At 48.1% G+C, this 23,818-nt stretch overlaps 1 protein-coding gene across 1 annotated transcript in view; it reads left to right on the top strand.

Annotated features, from left to right (window-relative positions):
- The window catches only part of LOC130018140 (NUT family member 2G-like), a 122,571-nt gene that overhangs the window by 49,394 nt on the left and 49,359 nt on the right, over positions 1–23,818 (top strand). Inside the window, exons 3-8 of the mRNA XM_056108947.1 lie at positions 7,568–7,725; positions 8,181–8,309; positions 8,682–8,814; positions 9,287–9,514; positions 9,916–10,032; positions 10,466–10,513. Of these exons, the coding sequence (XP_055964922.1) occupies positions 7,568–7,725; positions 8,181–8,309; positions 8,682–8,814; positions 9,287–9,514; positions 9,916–10,032; positions 10,466–10,513 (813 nt within the window). The remainder of the gene's footprint in view (positions 1–7,567; positions 7,726–8,180; positions 8,310–8,681; positions 8,815–9,286; positions 9,515–9,915; positions 10,033–10,465; positions 10,514–23,818) is intronic.

The following is a 23,818-nucleotide window of genomic DNA, read 5'->3' as shown; positions in this document are numbered from 1 at the left end:
GGAAGGCACACATGACCTGCAAAGATTAACCTTAGACCTGTCGCTCATCATCCTCATTTAGGAGGACTTGAAATGCTACCGACTGAAGTAGTGATGGTTTGCAATGAGAAAAATTCTCTCTTGCTTTCACATGACTCAAACTATGCACACAGGTTTATTATTTTAACCATCTTAGACATCCATAAAGCCCTTTGGTGTTCAACCCACTTGGGAGCTAGATGGCAGTGGGTGCTGGTCTCCTGGTGTATTTAGGGCTCATTCAAGCCCGGAATGGGTGGAAGGGAACACAACAATCTATCTGGGGTCTCCACCTATAGAGTCGGAGTGCAAAAAACACAGAGCACAACCAACACAGCAGAGTCAGAGAATCAGAAGTCAAATTTAAAGCAATGAAGGAAAAATATACATGCATACTTATTTACTATACATATATAAAGCAATCAATGCATCACAATCTTCCTAAGTGCACATGGGATATTTGCTAGGACTGATCATTTGTTAGACCACAAAAAATTTCTTAGGAATTTCAAGAAGATCTAAAACATGCCAAGTAACGAATGTGAACACAATTGCAAGAAAGTAAAAATTAATCATAAAGAAAAATTAGAACTACATATATGCAGGAAAATAAAAAAAAACTCTGAACAGCCAATGGTAGGAGAATGAAAGTTAAGTGGAAATTAGAGGGGGAAAAATGAGACAAATAAAAAAGGAAACACATCTTTCTAAAACACGTGACATGCTGCAGAGTTAAGAGAAATTTCACAGCACTGAAGGTCTACATCAAGGCCTGGCAGTCAAAACTCTCCAGAATTCAACCGTTGCCATGGTCACGGCTGCTCTTCACATGTTCAGGCAGAGCCTACCCATGACTGACCCTATTCCTCGACCCTGCGCCTGCATTTCATACCTGACACAACCCATCTTCCAAGAGTGGCACACCACATTTGATGAAGGCAACCAATTCTCTAGGGAAATATATCTTTACATATATATATATATATATATATATATATATATGTATATCACTGTTACTGTCCTCCCATTGTTCATGGATTTGCTTGAGCAGCCCAGTAACGTCTCCATTTTGTGACTTGTTGTTACTTTCTTTGACATATCGAATAAATCACGGGTAGCTTGCCAGGCTTTGCCTTGCAGGCGAGATACTCTCAGTAGCTTGCAGGGTCTTTGAGAGGGACGAAGGAATTGAACTCAGGTTGGCCGCATGCAAGGCAAACACCCTAGGGCTGTGCTATTGCTCCAGTCCAATATCTATGCACAAAGGACTGAACCTTTAACAACATGCTCATAATCTCTTATAGAAGAGTTTAGTGGTTAAAGCGTGAAATACAACAATCTTCACACACTTTTCTCTAAAGAAACATTTTGGAGCATTTTTAGCATTTTATCGTAACAAATAATGCAAAATAAATTATTTTCATTCTGCTATGGGGTAGGGGTTGGGGTTTGGGATGAAAACATCCGAAATATGGTAGTGGGAATGTGTAATGGTGTTGGGATTGGTGATCAAATATAAAATATAATCAAATATTGTGAACTACTATATAAAAATAAAATTAAAACTAAGAAATAAGAAAATTCTCAAATGAAAGGAAAAATTAGCCAATTCAGCACTTAGTTCTGGAAGAATACACAAAATTGACAAGAAAAAAATATCCAAAGATGAATAGCCTAAGTTGGAGTGTGGGCAGGATATTCTCAGTAGATTACCGGACTCTCTGAATTATATAAATATAATACATATTTGTATAATATATAAATGTAATATATGTAATATTTATATATTTACTTGTGGGCTGGAGCGATAGCACAGCGGTAGGGTATTTGCCTTGCAGGCAGCCCACAAGGCCGACCTGAGTTCGATTCCTCCACCCCTCTCGGAGAGCCCGGCAAGCTACCGAGAGTATCTCGCCTGCACGGCAGAGCCTGGCAAGTTACCCAGGATGTATTCAATATGCCAAACACAGTAACAACAAAGTGTCCATTGGAGACGTTACTGGGCCGGCTCGAGCAAATCGATGATCAACGGGAGGGCCTTTACTTACTTTACTTATCATTTGTTGCCTACTGTCTGAAACCCATCAAATATGGTGTGGGAATGATGGAAAATGGGTAGGGATGTGGCCAGGAATATGTTCACTCATATGTGAGGCTCGGCCCAAGTGTGTGGAAAGCAGCATGGAGTGTGGCGGCAGTTGGGTAGTGGAGCAAGAATATAGGTTCCAAAAGACCTAGTGATTTCACATTTGCATGTTCCCACCAAAACCCCTTAATAGAAAAATCAAAATGATATATGCACTCCTATATTCACTGCCATGCTAAGTACAATACTCAGGAAAACCCCAAATGGACACATAAACAGATAAAGTTGTAGTATAAACATGCACAACAGAACACTACTCAGCTACAAGAAAAGGTAAAATCTTGCAGACTCCTGCAAATTGGATGGATGGAGGGCATCCTGACAAGCAAAAGAATTCAGAGAAAGGACAAATATTGTAGGATCTCAGCGTGCTATATAAACAAAGGAAAGTAATTAAAAACTCCTGAATGAAAAGATGTCTTGACTTTTGATTACAAAACAAAACCTCAGTCAAGGAAGAAGCAGACTGAAGGTGATGTGAGGACAATGGTGGGGAAAGGCACCCAGGTGGAGAGTTCCTGATGACAACATATATGACCTTACTTGTGCGATGCACATATAACATGCAGAAAACCACATCCCATGACCACTACACATGTGCCTAAATTTGCAAACACATCAACACTGGACCTTCACAACTCAGGTTGAAGAACACCCCTCATTCTGTTCCCTGGGAAAGAATCCATAAGAGCTTCCATGACTCGCTACTCCCAGGAGAGATTGGACACACTCAATAAGCTGCTGCCTTGTCTGCCCAGTACACCATCCTCCTTCGCTCTGGAATTTCTTAAGATTCTTTCCAATCGCTCTTTGCTCTCCCCTTTCTAAAGCAGATATTTCTCATCCTAACAAATTCTTCGTGGGATGAAGGAAAATGAATTAGTGTAACCATGATACCAGAACCACCATCACCACCACAACCACCACAGGTTCCTCATATTTAATGGGTCATCAAGCTCAGCTTGCTCTGCTGGGCCCAAAATTTCACTAGCTGCTTCCTGAAGTAAACAATTTGAAATCCCTGTCTCTGTCATCTGGCCATCCTACTGCTTTCTTGGAACTGGTAATCACCATGGTTAAACTCAAACAGATCTGCGATTGCAGCATTACACCCATGTACTTGTGAGCTGACAATGGCTGGACACCTCTACCTGGTCTCAATAAATGAAGTGTCTTGTCCTAAAATACTACAGATAATGAACACACATTTAAGAGGTTTTTAAGGCATTACAATATACAAAAACATAGTTTCACTGTCAATTTTGTAAGCTCAACTGAACCTTACATATGTCTGTCGATATTTGCTTAATTCTTGCATCTCCTGCCAACCAGGCTACCAATTGCGCAAAAATTGGATGTCAGATTATGATTGTTTCAATATTTTAAGTCAAGAAAACTGTTTCATTTATTGACGAGGGAATAGTGATGGAACCTAATTGTTGGTTTCTAAAACGCTTTGGGAAACAAAGATGAAGCTTTTCTAAGTATGTATTTTCTATGTATGTCAGAGCTTCCCATTTTCCCCATTTAGGAGTGACCTGACTTTTTTCATGTTCAAGGGCTAAAGTTATCAATAAGGAAAAACTTTGTGTTTGCTTTTGCATCCTACACAAAAGGTCCACATGTTAGTAGGGCTTTGTTTGCTCTTGCTGTTTTATTACTGTTGTATTTTGGGATTCTTTTGTTTTGGTTTGAAGCCACACTGGCTGTGCTGAGGAATTCCTTTGCACTCAGGAATTACTCTGGCGGTACTCAGGGTACCATCTGGGATGAAGAGGATGGAAGCCAGGTTGGCATATGCAAGGCAATGGCCCTCCCCCGCTGCACATTCACTCCGACCTCAAGTAGCAGTCTGAATGGTCCCAGGAGTCCTTTACCACCCTAGCTCTCAGCGTCCAGATCCGGAACCGATCTGGCGCAGGTGTGCGGCGCTGCCACAGCCTGGAGGAGACGCTCCCCCAGACAGCTGGAAAGTGCCACATCCCCCTCTGTTTAGTCTGACATAGGCATGGGTGCGACTATCCCAAAGAGGAGTCATTACACCCATAGCTTGTAGGACGTTGGCAGTTGCAGACCCCGCGAGAGATGCAGGTGCGCGTGCGTGTCCGTTACCTCTAACTGCTTAGAACCGAGCCAGGACAGCCCCAATGCGCGCGCACCTACAGGCTGCAGTGGTGCAAATGTCGGCCAGTCATGCACGAGATTGGTGGCTTTTCAGGCATAAGAAGGATTCAGTTAGAGACTGCAGAAGTTCATGCTGTGTGGATGGAGTCTCCTGAACAAGAGAGAAGCCGTTTGACCAATATAAAAAAATCAATACACATGCCAGCTGGTAGAACGTACATGTACTTTTAACCAGAGTGGAAATCAGTTATGAGTTCATAAAAATGAGATCCTTAGGGGTTTCAGTTCATAGTACATGTCTAGAAATATGTTAACAACAGAAATCCAGTTTGGTGTGGGAGAGAGCATTGTATTACAAGGCGAAGTTGAAGGGAACACCCAGCCATGCATTAAAAACACATCATTGAGCCTCTGGCAAAACTTATCTTTGAACCACTAAAGATATTCCTCGACTCAACATTATATTTAGGAGGCAAATCATCCATAAAATGTACTGCAAATGCAAAGAAGTAAGTTTGAGCTTCGTAGCTGTTTTAACATGAAACTTCATGGCTATTCCAGGAGGGATAATAGCTTCCAGTAGAAAGAAACTTTGAAAAAGCTAGTCAAACATGTTAGACAATTCTACATTACTTTCATTCCTAGGGATTGGACCCTAATGAAGGATTAGCAAAACAAACAAACAAAAAAGCAAAACCCACTGCGTTTGCTTGGGAAAACTCCTTTTAATTTTTGACCTCCATGGGTTCACAAGTCACAAATGACTGAATATTGCAAAGAAAGAGTAGACTCTGTTGAAGGAGGTCCACAGGAAGAGAGGAAGGAGAGAGATTTGAGGGGCACACAACTAGACTGGTGGATAAAGTATTGAGATACAGCGAAGACCAAGCCAACATGTGTGCTGAGAATCGGGAAACTTTGTCTAAGTGGCTGGAAGAGGCCATGTGAGCTGCTCTGCCATTGAGCAGTTTGAAGGAAAGTTCTGGTTCTGGCCGTCCAATCAGAGCCCTTCATGGAATGTTTCCCCAGCCAGGCCCACCTGGCCCTCCCCTCCCCCACTGCAGAATGTCTTGGGCTCAAGATTCTGAGGTTTGAATTCAAACTTCACCCTCACCCACTGGGATCCTGAGCGTCTGCGTGAGCAGTTCACTCTCTGATCCTGGTCCTGATTTTTGCCGTTGTGAAGGCTGATAAACTGCAGTGACCTCTGGCCACGTCTATGGCGATGGCTTCAGGAGGAGGTAAGCCTGTGAGAGTGTCTGTGTATGTGAGAAAGTCACTGTCACCCTGAAATCCTTTGGGTTCATAGTCACCCTGACTGGGAACACCATGTTTTGAGTGGGTGAAAGAGGAGAAAGACCTGGGCTCCATAGATATCTCACCTGTACAGCAAAGGGAGCCCAGGGGAACCTGAGGGGTCTGGGAGGGCATCCTTGGAGGTGTGTCAAATTACCTGGGGGAAGGTCATTGGTATGGACAGAGGGAGGCAGCAGGCATATGGCTGCTTTATATGTGAGTGTCCTGCTGGTGGATGGGGGAACAGGGCCATTTGTCATGTGTCTGGAGGGACTTTTTTGTGGTGGCACAGGAAAGACCCAGGCATGCTGAGTCCATGCCTCCTCCTGTGCTCTAGAATAAGTTTAGAATTAATTAGACTTGTGCTGAGCTCAACCTGATGTGGACAGCTCAGCACAGATGGTCCAGCCTGAACCTTGTTGAGTGAGGCTGTCTGTGTGTAATTCTGCCATGATGAGTCCTCCCCAGAGCTGGGTTGCAAGTGACTAACTGCCACAGTCAGAGCCTGACACTTCTACAGACTTAAACTCTCGGCTGGCTGAGCCCAGCAGCTGTCTTGGGTCAGCAGGTTGGGAGACAGGTGACTTCAGCGTAGTTACGACTCAGATTCCTGAGTTATTCTGGATTGTTCTCATTTTGGTGAAGTTTGTTCTTCCATGGTCTGGCATCTCATGGTGCAGGCCCAGCAAGCATTTCAGCTGTGAGGTGAAGATTGATTGAGAATTGGATACTTCCCTCACAGACAAGGAATAAATGGATGTGTGAGTCTATGTGTGAGTTTGTGAGAATGAGGTGTGTTTCTGTGTGTGTGTGTGTGTGTGTGTGTGATATGTGGGGTTTTCCTGAGAAAAGTCTGTGAAGGTCTGTTCCTTGGGGAGAGTTGGAGTGTACTGAGGCAGAAAGAGCATCGTCAGAGCAGTTGGAGACATCAGGGCCTCTGTCCTGAGCATGATGCGCACAGGCTCTGGGTCGTCTCTAGTGTGAGTCTCTGTGTGAATTCCACCTGAGTAACGATGGTGGCAGACAATTTTCTTTCCTGGCACCTGGTTTATGCCTGATGTTAATTATCCTGTATCTGTCTCTGGGATAAAGTCTTAGATTATTTAGAAGATGTTACCAATTTTCAATCTAACATGATCAGCAGCTCCAGAACTCTGGAAACATCCCCAAGTGTCTGACTGGTGAAATCTCTGGCCATTTCCGCACCTGCTGCCATCCCTGATGAAACTCTCCCAGAACACAAGAACCCTAGCCTTAGGATCTCCAAGAAGTATAACCCAGCTTGAGGGGAGGGATGGCCTGTGCCCGGGACTCAGGGCTGAGACAGGGCACACCACCTCATTCCTTTCAAAGGGCCTGATCTAGAGATGGTTGGGCCTGTGAGGCCTTGCTCCCCCCCACACCGTCTCCCTCTCACTCCCCTCCCTCCATTCCACAGTGTCTCCTGTGCTGCTCCCAGAGATGACCATGAACCTTGGGGTCTCCGGCTCTGCTTTCCGGGTCTTGCCCTTTCTCAATCCAGGGCTCCCCCAGCCACCACCCTGGGAGCCCATCCAGATGCCCCCTCTGGTGACCTCGGCCATTGCTCCTGGCAACCCTCTGGTACTGTCACCTTTCCCCATGGTGCCTGTGATGACAGGAGCTGCAAGCCATGGTCCCCGCGTTCCTGAACCTTGCAAGGTCATCATCCAGGTCAGCCCTGAGGTGGGGCTTGTGGAATCAGCCCAGAACCAGCCTGTCATCCTGACACAGGCTTCACTCAACTGGGGGGGCCCAGAAGTTCCATCTGCCGTGAATGGGCATCCTGCACCCGTCTACTTGGTGTCATCTGTGCCAGAGACCGTTATGCCGACCCCAGCTACTACTGTCACCCAGGCTGGGACAGGAGACCATCCTCCTCAGGCTCCACTGCCAGTGGCCCAGGTGGTTCCCATCATCCTCCCATCCAGTGGTGGATCACTGCCCCAGTGGGTTTGTGGGGAGACTGGTCCAGCCACCACCCGGAACCAGGCATCACCTGAAACCTCCAGCAGCCCCAGTAGCGTCTACGAGAACTTTCGGCGCTGGCAACGATTCAAGGCCCTGACCCGGAGGTACCTTCCTCAGACTCCGGACACTGAGGCTGTTTCCTGCTTCCTCATGTAAGTCCCTCAGGTGTCCTAGACCTAATGGGAGCTTCACAGGAAGGGACCGGGGTGACCCCCAGGGTAGGGTCCATGACAGCGTGACCTCAGGAATGTCACCCCGGGGTTTCGGCTCAAATCCCATAGTGACCAGTCATGCCCTAAAGCTTCAACTCAGTCTGCTCATCAGGGTTGGATCTGACCTGTGGTCTGTAGGACAGACATTCTGTTCCTAATACCAGACACAGCACAGATGCACCAGGGTTCAGACAGGCCATGACTGCTCGGCCTTGGCATCTCATGACGTATCCTCAGAGCTGAAGGATCACACCAGCATGGCCACTGAGCAGGGGTGTGGGAGGCAGAGTCAACTCTGCGCGGGGAGACCAGGCCGCCATCAGGGCTCTAGGCATGGGTGTAGGACAGCGGGGCCTCCTGGCAGATACAGACCCTGACCGAGCCTGTCCTTGCAGCCCGGTTCTGCGCACCCTCGCCTGCCTGAAGCCCACCATGAGCCTGGAGGAAGGCCTGCGCCGGGCCCTGCGGGAATGGGAGGGCACGAGCAATTTTGACCGCATGATCTACTACGACATGGCTGCCAAGTAAGTCAGTCCTGGGCAGAGACTGGGGGTTGGGGCTGGCTGCGGGACTGGGCTTCACGGGCTGCTCCCAGATGGCCAAGGCGTCCTTGGCATCCCCGGGAGGCCCTTCCCCTGTGGAAGCTTGTCCCTCCTGGGGCCGGGACACTTCTCCCCACCCCACTCTGGGGCTCCTGACCACAGTCTGAGGGTCACAGTCCCTTATTTTCTGTGACCCTCAAAATGATGATATGGGGAATCACTGGGGGAGCTAGGGTCTATGCCCACCCATTCTCCACCCTCCTGAGGGCTTGGCGGTGTGTGTTCCCTGTCCCTGCCTCATCCAGTATGGTCCAGGCCAGCCCATCTCAATGGGGTCTGTGCTCCCCATACCAGGTTCATGGAGTTTGAGGCTGAGGAAGAGATGGAAGCGCAGAAGCTGCAGTGGATGAATGGAGTACAGGGACTGCCAACCACTGCTCCACCCAGGCCTGAGCCTCAGGGGGCTCCAGGCCCACCACTAGGCCAGCAGCCAGGTACCGAGCCTGTTCCCCAGCTAATTTTCATAGGCCCAGGAAGGTGCTAGGGTTCCTGCCCTGCCAGGGAGCCTTCACTCTCCTGGGGACACCCAGGCCTATGCTCAGAGGCCCCCTGTTCCTGGGTTTCTCCCTCTCCCTGAACACAGCACACTGCCTGAGGGCGTCAGACTCACCTTTGAAGTGGGGTTGGAGACCCTGGGGACACGGTTGACCCCTCCTCCCTTTGAAGGCCTCCTCATCCCTCACGCAGTTATGGGATTCTAGTACACACAGATGTAGACACACACCTGACCTGACCCATCCCACAGGTATCCGTCCACATTTCTGTGCTCAGTGCTGTGTGTCTAAGGGCAATGGACGCGGGGTCCACTCACGTCCCTCTCCCCTTCTTCCTCCTCAGCCTGTGTCCCTAAGAAATCCAGACCCCGGGCTCGGGCAGCCTGCCCCAAGACGCACAAACCACAGCGGGCCCCCAAAACCAAGGCCCCCAAGGAGATCCCCCCTGAGACCGTGCAGAACATGGATATCATGGACGAGCAGCTAAAGGCCCCCGATACAGTCTGTGGGGCGCCCCTTGGCCGAAGGGCAGCGGGCAGGAAGGAGCAGCAGGAGGAGGCCGGGACCTGCCCTGAGCCGGGGCTCCTGAGCTATGTGTACGAGCTGTGCTCCCAGGAGGCCTTTGTCACCAAGGTGGGTTTTGGGTGCTGCTGTAGGGTGGGGAGGGCACAGGGTTGCTTCTGTCCAGGGCTTGGTAGTGACATATTTCTACTTGTGTTTGTGTGTATGTGTGCACATGTGTCTCCCTGTGTACAAACATTGGCCCTATTTTGAGAATTTCTGGGTTTGGTCAATGTGTGAACATCTCTGTGTGTCTCCATCTGTGTGTACTGTGTGGGCTCTGTGCAGAAACGTGTGGATACATGTACATGTGCCTAGAGGTGGAAAAGTGTGTGTCTTTGTGTCATGTGTGTACATGACAGAGACTTTGTGCAACCGTCCAAGACCCTGCACTGTGCTGAGAACGGGTGAGTTTGCATCTTAATTCCTTCCTAGTCCAAAGGAGAACCCTCACACCCGCTTCCCCCTCCCAGGTCGAGGCAGTCATTCACCCCAGCTTCCTGGCGCACCTACTCTCCCCAGAATCCCAGCTGGATCTCCTGGACCTGGCTGAGGAGCTCGAGGAGGAGGAAGGACTCACCCCCACACAGGTGAGGCACATAGGTCTCTGGGGTCCATGCAGGACCCAGGGGAATAATGTGAGGGTTTCCTGGAAGGCAATGGGTAGCGGCCCACGGCAAATAGGAGGTATTTTGCATGTGATTGCTGGGAAAGAGTCCCTGCAGGGGACACAGGGGACAGGTACCAGGGCACTCAGAGCAGCAGGTGGGTCATGAGTCAGGGAGGGGCGCCCAGCACTGGGGCCTAGTCACTTGGTGCCCTCCCTGCCCAGGCCATGGCCAGAGGCCTCCCTTTGAGTCCTCAGGGAAGATGAGGACGTGAATATGGGGTGAGGGAAGGGTTGGCGGGGGTGAGGGCCCTTAGTGGGACAGAGATCTTGGTTTTCTACTCTGGGAGGAGTCGCGGTCACTCTCTGTCCCACCCTGCACCCCCACATGCCCACACTCTCCTTCCTCCCTTCAGATTGTGGAAAAGCGTCTACGGACTGTGCTGGACAAGGAGGTCCAGAAGGCTTGTCCCCAACACCAGCTGACTCCAAAGGACTCAAGTCCATCTGAGAGTGCAGCAGGTCACTGCAACCCAACCCCTACCTGGGGCCATAATCCAGGGGCCAGCGCTGAATCCTGACCACCTGAGACTGACTTTGGACATGCCTCAAGGCCTGTGCAGGCTGAGGCCACTGGGATGGCACCTCGAGCCTCTGTCCTCTCTTTGGGGAGCCTGGAATCCCCATCCCTTCAGGCAGAACAGGCCCCCTTTCCGGGACTCGCTGCCCCTACTCTGGACAACAGGGTCTCCCTCATGCTGGGAGAGGCCCCTCCTGGCCAGGGGCCACATGGGGCAGCAGAGGGCTCCAGTGAGGAGGAGGAGGAGGAGCTGCCCTGCCTGGCCTTCCTCCAGGCCTCTCAACACAGCCTTCTGCCCTGGGGCTTCCCCATGAGACCTGGCTCAGACACTGGCCCCTGCTGCCCGAGGGCCTGGGGGGCTTCTCCGCCCCAACCCACTCACAGAAGGGCCTGCAATCCTGCTGCCCCTGCTACTGCCCCTTCCAGGAAGCGGCCTCTGTGTGGGAGCGCAGGACTGGGTACTACTGAGAAGACCCCCTTCCCTGGGGAGCACCCCAGGGTGTCTGGGGGCTCAGCCTTGACTGTGGAGCTGGTGGGCCCTTCCCTGCCCCCAAAGAGAAGGTTCCAGCCTGCTCTAGCCCAGAGGAGTACAATACAGAATGGGTACAGCATCCAGTAGGAGACCAGGGGCCTCCCTCCTGAGCCTGGCTGCCCCTAACAACCTTGTCTTCCACCTGATCTTCATCCAGCTAGGACTTCTCTGTATTGTTTGGCGGGCCCAGTGGTGGGGTTTTGCTGGAGCAGCCCCTTTGTGTCATTGTGTAAATAGTTAATAAATTTCATTACATTGAAAACTCTTGGTATCTCCTGTCGCTCATGCTCCTTGGACAATCCTGAGATGAAAACAGGTAAGGGCGTTACAGGGTTTGGGTCCTGTGAGACATTGTACTCCCTGGAGCAGGGATGAGTCCTCCCCACCCTTAGGGAGATGTGCTCAGTTTCAGCAGACCCACCCAATTCTGTGGACATAGGCGAGGCTCACGTTTGCTGTCTTTTCCTTGGAATGCATCAAAAAGCACATCAAAGATTGAGGGCATCACGCTGGGAAAAATCACAGCATGGGAGAGAGCAACACAAAGGAGCTTTCACAGATGTGGGAGACAGACTGTTTCCATTTCTTCCCTGAGTTCGTGGCTCACACCCAACAGTGACTGCTCTACAGAGCTCCTTGTTCTAGGACACACTCCTGGTATAGCTCAGGGGACAACGTGGTGCTAGACATCAGTAGAACGAGGGCTGTGCACATGCAACACAAGCACCTTAATGTGTATACAATTTTCCCAATTCTCAGCATTCCATTTGTTTTAGTGTCACACAAAATGGTTCCTGGAGCTTACTCTGGCTCTGCCCAGGACGTACTCCTTTCTGGACTCAGGGGACCATATGGAGTGCCAGGAATCAAATCCAGGTTGGCCATGTTCAAAGCAACTGCCCCATCAGCTGTACTACTTCTTCAGTTCCAAAATACCTTTTAAAACAATTTCACCACACTTTAAAATAGAGCTCGTATCCTCAGAAGGTGTCCATAACCTCCTCCACTCAGCCATCACACTTTCTCTTCCCATTAATCCTTGAGTCTTGAACCCCATATTCCTTTCTTTCTCTAGATTGCCACACTCTGGCTGTCTAGCTTTATGTGGCCTCTTTCACTGAGAACAGCTTTTCCTGGTCCACCTACATCAGCTCATATCCACAGTTCAAACGTTAACTACAAAATCATATTCCATGTGCAGAAGGGCTACATCTGGCAATTCCTTCAATGGTTGATGAACAATGAGCTTCTTTCTACTCCCTTGTACTAGCTAACAGCAGATGCGCAGATTTAAAGTGAGCTTCTCAAAGAATTTTATTGAGAACGAAAGCCTGGGAAAAACCCTCTCACTGCTGGCAGAGAACCCCAAATTTGGGATTGTGGGGTAGGGATTTTATGCACTGTGTAATGCACCCTAAGCACGAAGGTTCTGATAACTGTATTAGGGATGCAACGATTTTTGTTATCCAGAGAACATGTGTCCTCTCTTGGTGTTTTCTTTACACTAAGACAAACAGCAAGGTCCTTAATCTTTCCTTGTCTGTCCTGTCTCGACTTCTGGAACTGAGCATGGTGTCCTGAACCTGCAGTTTTCTTTATCCCTGATAGTTCAGGATCTATATTGCCTTTGGTGCTCTGTTACTTTCTGCCTATTTGGAGACAGTTCAAAATCACAGGTAGTTCCTGTCAGGAATGGGTTTTTTTTTGGTACGCAAAATAATTTTTTAAATTTTATTTTCATAAAGTTATTCACAATAATGGATTACATTCAATATTTCAATCCCACCACCATTACACCATCCCAACACAATTATTTCTAAGTTTACCACCACCACCACTCAAGCCTGCCTAAGAGACAGATACTTTATTTTGTATAGCTTATTATGAATAGCATGAGAAATCACATGGCCACAAAAGTGGCTGCACGCCCTGGAATTCTACAATTTTAAATAATTAGTGTCCGAAGAAATCTCGATTCTGAGATTCATTTTTAAATCTCTGGATCATGGCCATTACTGAGCTTAAATGGCACAAGGAGGAAGGCCGTTCATGAGCGTGACATAGAGGCGAGGAGATGGGAAGGAGCAGCTGTCCCTGATCCCTTGAGGACTAGAGTTAGCAGTCACTGGTCTCACATACCTGGGTTTTCCATTGGGCTCTGGATTCGTCAGGGGCAGGTGGAGGGACAACACCTGCCCCTGTCTGAGGCACCCTGGTGAAATCGGCCTGCTGCAACATCAGCAAGCTGATCTCTTCATCACTTCAGCAAGCTTCCTGGATCCGAAATTCATTTCTTGTTGGAAATGTTTTAGGGTAACCTTGAGGCTCCTCCACAGTACCAGTAGCTTCTGGTGTGAAGTGGCTCAACATGCCTCATCTTGCATTTGGTCCCTAGAAGCAAGAACAGTTCCTGGGCACCACACCAGTTTTGTTCTACACTCTCTAAAACTGTGATCACTGTGGAAGAAATGAAGTATGTCCAGACTCTATGGCACATCTGAAACAAGGTGGTCAGACCTTTCTACTGTTCCTGCATGCTCCTTTATGGGCACACAAAGTCCAGCATCCAGACTTCAGAGCAGATCAGCTGCCCTGAAGGGGACCCAGATACAGCAGCGGGGCCTGTGCTCATTCCCATAGACTAGCCCATAACCTTCAAGTTGTTCCTGTTGGCGAGCTCCTTGCCACCTGGCCCCACTTCAGCAAGCACTGGGAGTTTAAACAACACTGACCTGTCTGGAGAAAGCACTGCTCTCCACTGGGGAACACTGAGGAAGCCCTGCAGTCACAGTCAGGGAGCTGAGGGGTCCCTGGGCTCTTCCTCCTCCATGGAGCAGACCCTAGAGGGGCAGCTGGGCTGTGGAGCTGGGTTGGATGGAGGAGACTCTGAGGTGGTGATGCTGATGAAGTACCTGAAAAGTTGGATCAAGCATCTGGAAAGCCCTGGGGACCTGGCTTTTACCTGTTAGAGCAGGGATGGCAGCTTGCTGAGACCAGCTCTTCATTCCTCTGAAGTGGGAGGGGTGTGAGGGTGGAGAAGGGTCTATGTGGGGCTTGGGAGGTATTAACACAGTCAGCTCCCAAGAAAATGCACATCTCAAAATCCCTGGAGAGGGGGCCATGTTTTATGTGACCAGGATAAAGACTGAGGAGTGCATTTTCATGGGATAGGTGGAAAACAAAGGTCTCATTATCAGGCCTTGAGGATCCTGGAGCCCCAGAAGAGTCTCGCTGTTTGTGTCAAGTTCTTGCGATTGGGTTGTGTCAGACTAAAGCCATCCCAGAGCACATACAGGTACACCTGTGACCGAGCCTGGAAAACACTTGCAGGTGTTCCTTGCATTGTTCGTGCTTTGGCAGGCTTTGGTGCCCTCTTTGCCCAGGTCCTGTGCTCTCTGTATGTGTTGTCTCCAAAACAGGCCACCTGGGATAGGCTCCGGAAATGGGAGCTGCCTCTGCAGTGGCCAAAGGGCCGTGTTCCACACCCCACAGTTGGAACAGCTCTGGTGAGGGTCCAAACTGCACATCCAGTTGTGGTCTAGGTAAGGGCTCAGGCACTGGATCATGGAAGGGAAAACAAAACCCACACCAGAGCTAGGTGAGAAGAGTTTCTGCAAACCTGTGTAGGCAGGTTCAAGCTGTGCCCGGGCTAGGGACTTACATGAGTAGATGGTCCTCAACTCTGTGCCAGAGGAGAGCTCCTGTCGAACCCTTACTTGATGGGGCTGGATCAAACCCAGGTTCTAGTAGAAACTTGGTATGTGGATGACTCTAGTTATGGCCAGCCAGATGGAGGCCAGTGTTAATCCAGCCTTCTACAGAGAGGATTTGCTGTGGTCCCAAGAGGAGGTAATGCGTGCCCTCGGCCGGGACATGCATTCTTGGCCTCCCTGCGAGTTGCCAGGCTGGGCTCTGCTGAGGGACCTGTGACTCAATGCTGCCCAGGAGACACAGGGACTGGTTACATGTCACCCGGTGGCTGCCTGCCAGGTTACTGCATGCTGGCTCCAGAGCTCTATGGGCGGTAAATCGGGCTTGGTTTGACTCCTCCACCCTGGAGAACGAAGCAGTGCTATGGGCCTCAAAGGTGTTTCCAATGATCAGACCCATTGACAGGGACAGCTCAAACAAAAATACACAAATGGGACTTCATAAAATTAAAAAGCTTCTGCCTAGCTAACAACATGGTCTACAACGAAAGGACACCAGACTGAATTGGTAATAATATTCATGTGCAACACATCAGGTAAATATGAATATCCAAGATCTATAAAGTACTCAAGAGGACTCACCCCCCTCCCCCAATTCACAAACCTTATTTAAAAATTGTGAGAGGAAAGAAATAGACGCATCTTAAAAGTAGACTGATGGCCATGAAATAACACATGAAAAAGGGTTCATTATCACGTTTTGCCGGTCTTCACTGGGCTGGAGCAATAGCACAAGAGGTAGGGTGTTTGCCTTGTACGTGGCTCACCTGGGTTTGATTCCTATGTCCCTCTCAGAGAGCCCAGCAAGCTATTGAGAGTATCCCGCCATCTTGGCAGAGCCTGGCACTCTACCGTGGCATATTCGATATGCCAAAAACAGTACTAACAAGTCTCACAATGTACAAGTTACTGGTGCCCACTCAAGCAAATTGATGAACACCGGGAGGGCAGTTTTACAGTGCTATCACTTACTCTCAGTGAAATCCAAATCAAAGTGTCATATCACACAAAGGAGAATGACAACTGTCAGGGAAAAAATGTGGGCACAATCTCTGGTGTTGTTGGGATGTGGCAGAAAAGGAATCCTTACCTGCTGTTGTTGGGAATGTTGTCTGGCTTAGCTCCTGTGGAAAACAGTTTGGAGGTTTCTCAGAAAAGTAAGAACAGAGCTGCCATATGATCCAGCAATGCTGCAGTTTGATATTACCCCCAAGACACAAAAACATTCATTCAAACGAACAAATGCACACCATTATTCATTGCAATACTCAACACTATAGCTAGACATGGAACCAACTTAGGTATCTAACATCGGATAAACAATTCATGAGAGTATGATATGCAAACACAGTGCAGCTATAACGGAAGGTGAAGTCATACAATTTGCCACAAGCTGAATGGAACTGAGTGAGTCAGAAGGAGGACAAATGCCACAGACAAATGTAACTTCTCTGTGGTATACAGAAGAACAGGGTAGGGAATGCAAGGTAACAAATGGGATACCTATATGACCCTTGACCCCTGATGACAAAAGTAAGGAATAAAGGGAAGGAAAGAAACTGAAGGGAGTGAGAAGAAAATGATGGAGGGTAACTGCGGTAGCGGGTATGCACAGTAGTATAGAGGGGAGAGTTTTATCTGTATATTATGTCTGAATAATACAGTTAACAACAGTCTAAGCATAAGACTCAAACTACATCAGCTAAACAAAAAAATGTGCTTGTCCAGGGGTATGGTGCTGCCATGAGTCAACCTGCATCTGCGGGGAGAGTGCATCAGCAGCCAGACTTTCTCAGTGTCTGGATGGGCTAACTGCCTCCACCTCCCTGTACTTTTGCAAGCCTCAGCAGTTACATCCACACTGCAAAGCTGCCACACAGTTAAAAAGCTACTCCAGCCTTACCAAGTCAATAAAAATACTGAATTCTTTGAACAAACTCCATGCCCTCTTAGCACCTGTATTGTAAACCATTATGCACAAAAGGAAAAGGAGAGAGAGAATAAGAAGAAAAGTGCCTCCCATAGAGGGAGGCTAGGGATGAGGGATGGGGCGTTGGGGGATGGTGGGAAGGAAACAGGGGACACTGGTGGTGGCAAATGTACACTGGTAGAGAGTAGTCATGTGCTGGATCATGATATGACTAAAACCCAACTATGAAGAGCTTTGTATTGGTCCATCTCATGGACATTCAATTAAAAAAAATTTTAAAAAGTAATGTGGAGTTCATGCCAATTCAATGAGCTTAATCAATGGCTGAATAAATAGCAGTACTCCTACATTAAATATAATGGTAAAAACAAAATATACCTGTCACGGAGAAAGGCTGGGGTTGGGAGGAAGCTTTGGGAAACTGGTGGAGAGAGGTCAACACAAGGGGTAAGATTGTATTGGAACATTGTATACCTCAAAGTCAGCTATGAATAACTATGTAAGTAACAACTCCTTAATGCTTAACAAACTTTTTCTACATTTAAAAAGGAAAGAATAACTGTAACACTGAGAGGATCAAAGAACAAATATGATTTCATCATCATGGGGAATGAGCAGCTACTGCCAAATATCACCCTTAAAGTAGGGCCAGAAGGGTCCATGATTCTCTCACCATACTCAGTGGTTCATCATCTGAGGATGCCTGAGGACCACATACCTGTTTTTCTGAAGGGGAGGAGGGAGAGGCACATGGAGTTGATGGAGCCCCGTGAGTGGAGCCATAGGTGTCAGCTGACCTGACTGGAGAGGTAGAGCTTCACCCCCCACCCTTAGAAAACTCCACAGAGAAAGGTTAGGTTTGGGCTAACTATCAAGACTGGACATTGTACACAGCCCCTTGGCTCTGGACACTTGGCTGTGACAGGTGTGTTCTTTCCCCCACTGCCCTCCCCTCTTCCCTGGGGATTCAGAGTCTTAGGTCAGAAGGAAACCCAGATGCTGTACTCTGACACCATAGAGAGCGGATGGGATGGGGAGAACTGTGAACTCTGTGCTCAGGATTGCCCTCCCTGCCCAGGGCTGTGGGTGGCTAAGGAAGTTGTCTCTGGCCTGCCTTTCCCTCCTCCAAAAAGGACCCCAAAGAAACTCAGATGTGAGGTCACAGCATCACTTTCTGGTATTGGAAGAAGAGGCGATTGAGAAATCACAAGCTCGCAGGCTTCAAGAGAACGAACCTGTGAGGAAGCATTCACATTCTTCTCAGTGCATGTGGAAGGTTGTCCAGTTCAAATCAATCATAGACCTCTACAAAAGTATCAATAATCATATAAATATTTAAATGAAATTAAGCATCTTTTACCACTACAAAGTGATGAAGGAAAAAAAATCAACCCAAAGCAAATAGTAAGAATCACACTATACAGACGCAGAACAAGATTCTTCTGAAAAACTCTGAAAAATGAGGAAATAAATGAGATATATGAATATTAACAAGAGACACAGCAAAAAGAAACTAGGGTATGAGGCAAAGAAAGTGTTGGGAATGAGGGAAGATCAAAGAAATACAGGCCTACCTTTCAAAAAAGAAAAGAACAAGTAAGAAAATCTCAAATAATCAATTTGAGCTCACATGTGAAGACTATGGAGATGGATAGATAAAAAAATTAGCAGAAGGAAATGATAAAAACGTGATCATAAAAAAACCATAATTTAAATGACATAGGAGCCCATATTATTTGAATCTCCTTCCTACAGAGCTTGGTGGATGTGATGGCAGAAAGGAATAATTATCTCCTGCATGCTTCTTTTTCTAGAAACTCATAAATGACAAAGTAAGGGCCTTTGATTGTAGATTTCTGAGATATTCTCTCTTTATTTTTTTAATTTTTTTTCTTGTCCCTTTTTGTTTTTGGAACATACCCAAAGGTGCTCAGGGCCTACTCTGGGTTCAGAAGTCATTCCTGGCATTGCTCAGAGGACCATCAATGTTTACTGCATCAAAGCAGGATTTAGTCACATGCAAGCAAGTGCCTTTACCCCAGTACCTAGCTCTGGCCTTTCTTTCCTTTTTTCTTTTTTTTCTTTTGGGGTCACACCCAGCGATGCACAGGGTTTAATCCTGGTTTATACACTGAGGAATTACTCCTGGTGGTGCTCAGGGAACCATATGGGATGCTGGGAATAGAACCCGGGTCAGCCAGGTGTAATGCAAATGCCCTTGCCACTGTGCTATTGCTCCAGCCCAGCTTCTTTGCATTTTAACATAGGTTTTGGCACAGAAGATGAAAGACAGGGTCTTCAGCTGCCTCTGATCTCACCTGTAGATTCGTCTGACAGAAGAGACATTTCACAGCAGAGGGAAATGTGAATTTCATTTTCTTGTGCCTTGTTCACTAGTGTGATAATGGGTGTCAGGGATCTGAGAGCTCAGATGGACACAGGGAGGACATGAAGTAAAGAACTGAAACATCACTGACCACTCACGACAAGGAAGAAGCTTTGCGACAGAAAATCAAGAACAAATTGGAAAACTCTCCAAATCAGCATATATATTATTGTAGATTTCAAAAGGGGAGGAAAAAATTACTACAGTAAGCCAAGAAAAGTAGGAGAAAGAATCTAATTTCCAGACTTAGCAATTCATAAGAAATTTCCACCAATCCCAGACACATAAAGAGAAAAACAAAATTGGTTTTGACAAAGGTGCAAAAGTAAAATTCTTAGCTATGATAGAAAACACAAAATTAATCGCTTAAAAATGAATAAACTGAACTTCATCAACATTTAAAACTCATATTTGGAGCAAGATGGTTTTCATGGCAAGTGATCACCACGCCACAGTTTTCCATCTTTACAACTTCGTCTTATTGAGAATGATATTATCCAAACGGGACTATACATGCTATGAAAATGAAATGTTATAGAAATGACTACTCACTAAATGACTAAGCAAAATCCACTTGACATGCAGTTATAGAATCAATATTTCTTTTGCTGGATTTTAGTATTTGATACAATGGATTCTACTATTTTCCCTGATGATTCACTCCCTGAGGATCTTTGAGATTATTTCCAATTAAAGTCATTACTGAAAAATTCCAAATTATACTGAAAATTTTGGAATTGTCCCTTCTAATGGGTGAATTTTATGACATGAAATATATCTCTGTAACAAGCTAAGAAGCGTATCCCTTATCTAGCAACGTTGCTTGCCCTTCCTGTGTTTAAGCATGCCCAGTACAATCCTGCCTTCCTGAGTCCCTCATCTCTGCTGGCTCCTTGGGTCTCCCGTTCTGCTCCAAAGTTCTCATCTAAGGACGAATTCACTCCCCCAGCTCCAGCTGCGCCTTCGGCCCTTACTCAACTCTGATGTAGACCTCTCCAGCCCAAATCACTTCCAAAAGCCAAGTGGAGTTCCTAGGTCCCTCTCTTGAGTGAGTTGAAGCACTCAGCTGCTCTGTGGACCCTGCTCCAACTCTCCAAGGCCTGACCTGGTCAGAGTGCAGCCAAGGTAGTGTGTGAGACCTGAGGTCAGAGGGGGTTAGGGTGGGGTCAGGGAGGGGTCAGGACAGGGATAGCACAGGGGCAGGTCCAAAGTCAAGGAGGGCTCAGGAGAGAGCTGTGTCCAATGGGGAGGATGGGATTAGAGAGGTCATACTTTAGGGGTCAGAGGTCAGAGGGGTACAGCCAGGGCTGAAGGCACTCTGGCCATGGGCATGGAGACTTGAAGCCCCTGGCAGGAAGTCCCAGCCCCGCAGCCCTCGTCTCAGCAGGTGCTTGGGGCACCCTGGGCTCAGGTGAGCATATGGGCTGTGGGCGGGGAACAGCCTGGGTGGACTGGCCCATCAGTCTCCTCATTTTTCCTCTCTGTGTTCCCCAGTCTTCGAGCGGGCAGCTGGCCACAGCGTCCACATGGTTGGGGCACCCGGCCCACCCTGTCCAGGTCACATGGCCCACTGCCCCTCCCGGGACAGTGGGGAGGTGGAGGCAGGACACTAGTACAGCGCCACACACAAAGCTAGTGTCTGGGCCGGGAGTGGGGGTGGGGGCTGCTGCGGGCAAGGGGTCTGCTGGATGCAGCTGTGACCATCTGTGGTCACCACATCCCTTCTGAGGCTTCCCATGGGGCTTGCTCAGTGTGCGCTCTGCTGTTCAAGTTCCTGCTGCCCAGGCAGCAGACAGGGATATCAGACACCAAGCTGCCCTGTCACTCTGGGACTGGTTGACCCCTGCTTCTGCTTTCCCACTGAGAAGTGGTCAAGGGTCTACCAGAGAAGAAAGAGGGACCTCCTGTTTACCACATGGCATCGGAGTGGTCATCACAGTGTGTGGGAAGCCCAGGGGGTATGGATGATCTCTAGTGGCCACGAGGCCTTGGAAGGCCAGTGACCATGGCAGGCCAGCCTGCAGTACCAGAGCATTCATCCCTGTGCAGCTGTGCTCATTCATTCCCACTGGGTGTTCTCTACCGTCCACTGCTTTACAAAGTGAGTTGTTTCTCAGGTCCTAGCAGCCGGGCTGGTAGGGGGAGAGGGTTAAAAGATTAGAACCCCTGCATCCTCAAGACTGTGTGCTGGGACAATCTGTGTCCTTCTAGTCCAAGTTTTTTGGCCTGTGACCTGTCCTCTCCTGTATTGTCCTCTCTCCTCACCTGATTTTGCTCATCTTCTATCCTCATTCCTGTGCCTTTCCCCAACACAGGTCTGCCCCCGAGATGGCAGTGTTCATCCTGCCTCCCAGGTGCAATGCCAGCTGGCTCTGTGTCACCTCACACCACAGCTTCTCTCAATGTCATTGCAATCCTGGTTCTCAGAGGGAGGCTGGAACCTGGGATGCAGTGGCAGATGCTGGTGTTCTGTACATCTCTGGCCTGGGGTCTCTGCTCAACACATGTGTATTGGTCAGCTGCGTGGACACTAGATATGGAGTCCCTGACCTTGAAGATGAACAGAGCTGCTCTCTGTCCTGGGTCCGGTTGGGTGTTCCCAGTGGTTTGGGAGGGGCAGTAACCTGGAGTTGGATCTTTGGTACATACAGAGGACCACAAGCATCTGCTTTGTGCTGTGTCCCACTGGAGACCCACTGTGGATTAGGTTGACTTGACCCACCTCACTGTGTCTCCATTTAATCAGAGCAGAAGTTCCCCCTGTGAGAGAGCAGGGATGACAGAAGTGGAGTGGAGAACTCAGATGGGCAGGCTCCAGTGGGCATGGGTCAGTTTGTGGATGCGAGAGTTTGGTCACCGGCTGTATGGGGAGGAATTTCCAGGTGAGTGAGTGGGAAGGTGGAATGTTTCATCCCTCATGGTCAGAACACAGGACATCCTGCACGCATGGTCTCCTTTGACCAATGATTTTGTGCAGTTTCAGAACAGGGGAGTACCAAGAAGGAGTGAGAGAAAGGAGTGGTGCGAGAGCAGTTTGGTCATAATGCGGGTCAAGAGCCAAGATGGAGCCAGGGCACTCTGCATGTGCCCAAGGAAGGTCAGGATTGTCCAGCCCCATGGGACCTGCAGCCCTCCGTGATCCTTTCCAATAGTGGGTGTGTGCTGACTTGTGATTAAAACCGCCCTGATTGCTAGAGAGAAGGTCAGACAGAAAGGGACAGTTCTGTGCGGTGGTGCAGACAAGGCAGTGCTGGGGGTCAGATGATGGTGGAGAGGCACAAGCTGCCATATGCAGAAGATGATGACTGTCACCTTCCCTCCTGCAGGAAGTCTCATGCCCCTGAGGATTACTGGGTGTGTTGGGGAAGTACCCAGCTCTACCAGGACACCCAGTAGGCCAGGAGGGTGGCTGTGAGCTGCATTATCATCCATCCAGACTTTTAGAAGCTCCACCATTTTGCAGCGGTGTTACAACTGCACCAACCTGTGAACTTCAGCTCCTATATCATCCCTGTCTGCCTTCCAACACCTGGCATGGAGCTGCTTCTTGGCACATCTGGTTGGATAAATGGCTGGGGAAAGCTCACTGAGGACAGTGAGTGGTTATGGTGTGGGTGTGGATGGGAGACCGGGACTAGGATTCTAGCTCATCAAAATCTCTAGTTAGCATGGAGGCCTATGGACCTTGTGCCTCTGTGCCTTATTTCCTGAGAAATGGACTCTTCTCATTCCTCTTGTGAAAGATGTGTCCTTCTGAAAGCTTCAAGTTACTCAGGTCAAAGACAATGAAATTCTGGGTCCTTTGCTTTAGGGAGTCAGGAATCTGGAAATCAAAGATTTTTTGTCTTGGGTGCAAAAAATTAACTAATAATCGAATTGATGTAGGGTTTCTTAAAAATGCTGTTTAGGTGGCCTGAGAACTCCTCTCAGTGATGTATGGCCCACCTTCTCAGTTTGAGGATGCAGTGTTGTTAGGTTCTGCAGTGACAGAGTTAACCAGGCCACCTCAGTGATGCTGGGGAAACATCTAGGCCACATCTGCTTGTGCTCAAGGGCCTGTAGGACTTTATCTTGATGTTCAAGGAACATGTCCTGCCAGAGATATAACTAGCAACGATTTTGGGAGAAGCATGTATTTCACACTTCTGTTCTCTTCTAGCCCCTTGGTTCTAATATTTCAATTTGATGTAGATCAGACATGACTTTGTCAACTCAATTTGTCTGAGTGTTCCTCTTTCTACTGTGAAATACCTTAAGTTTTCCATGGCCATAGTAGGAACATGTAAAAGTAAGAAAAAAGCTCTTGGAGAACCTTGGGGAAGAATGATCACGACCTAAAATCATCTCAGTTCCATCACCTAAGTTTTGTTCTTCTCCTAACCTGTGTCTCCTATCTGCCTCTTGGATTTGTCAGGTGAATGGAGTAATAGGGTTAATACAGGGCAAAACTTTGTGGAGGTTTTCAGTAAAATGAGGAGAAGTATAAACATTGAGTATAAACATGAACTTGTTCAGAGAAGTGTGTTTATACTTTAGTTAGATATTGATGCAGAATGATTAAGGAAAAGGAAATATTTATTTGCCTTTTCAATTTTTTATATTTATAAAGTTTTTCACAATAATTTATTACG

The sequence above is a fragment of the Sorex fumeus genome, unplaced genomic scaffold, assembly GCF_029834395.1.
Source record: "Sorex fumeus unplaced genomic scaffold, SorFum_2.1 ptg000239l, whole genome shotgun sequence".
Lineage (NCBI taxonomy): Eukaryota > Metazoa > Chordata > Mammalia > Eulipotyphla > Soricidae > Sorex > Sorex fumeus.
This window is presented reverse-complemented; position numbering and strand designations above follow the sequence as displayed.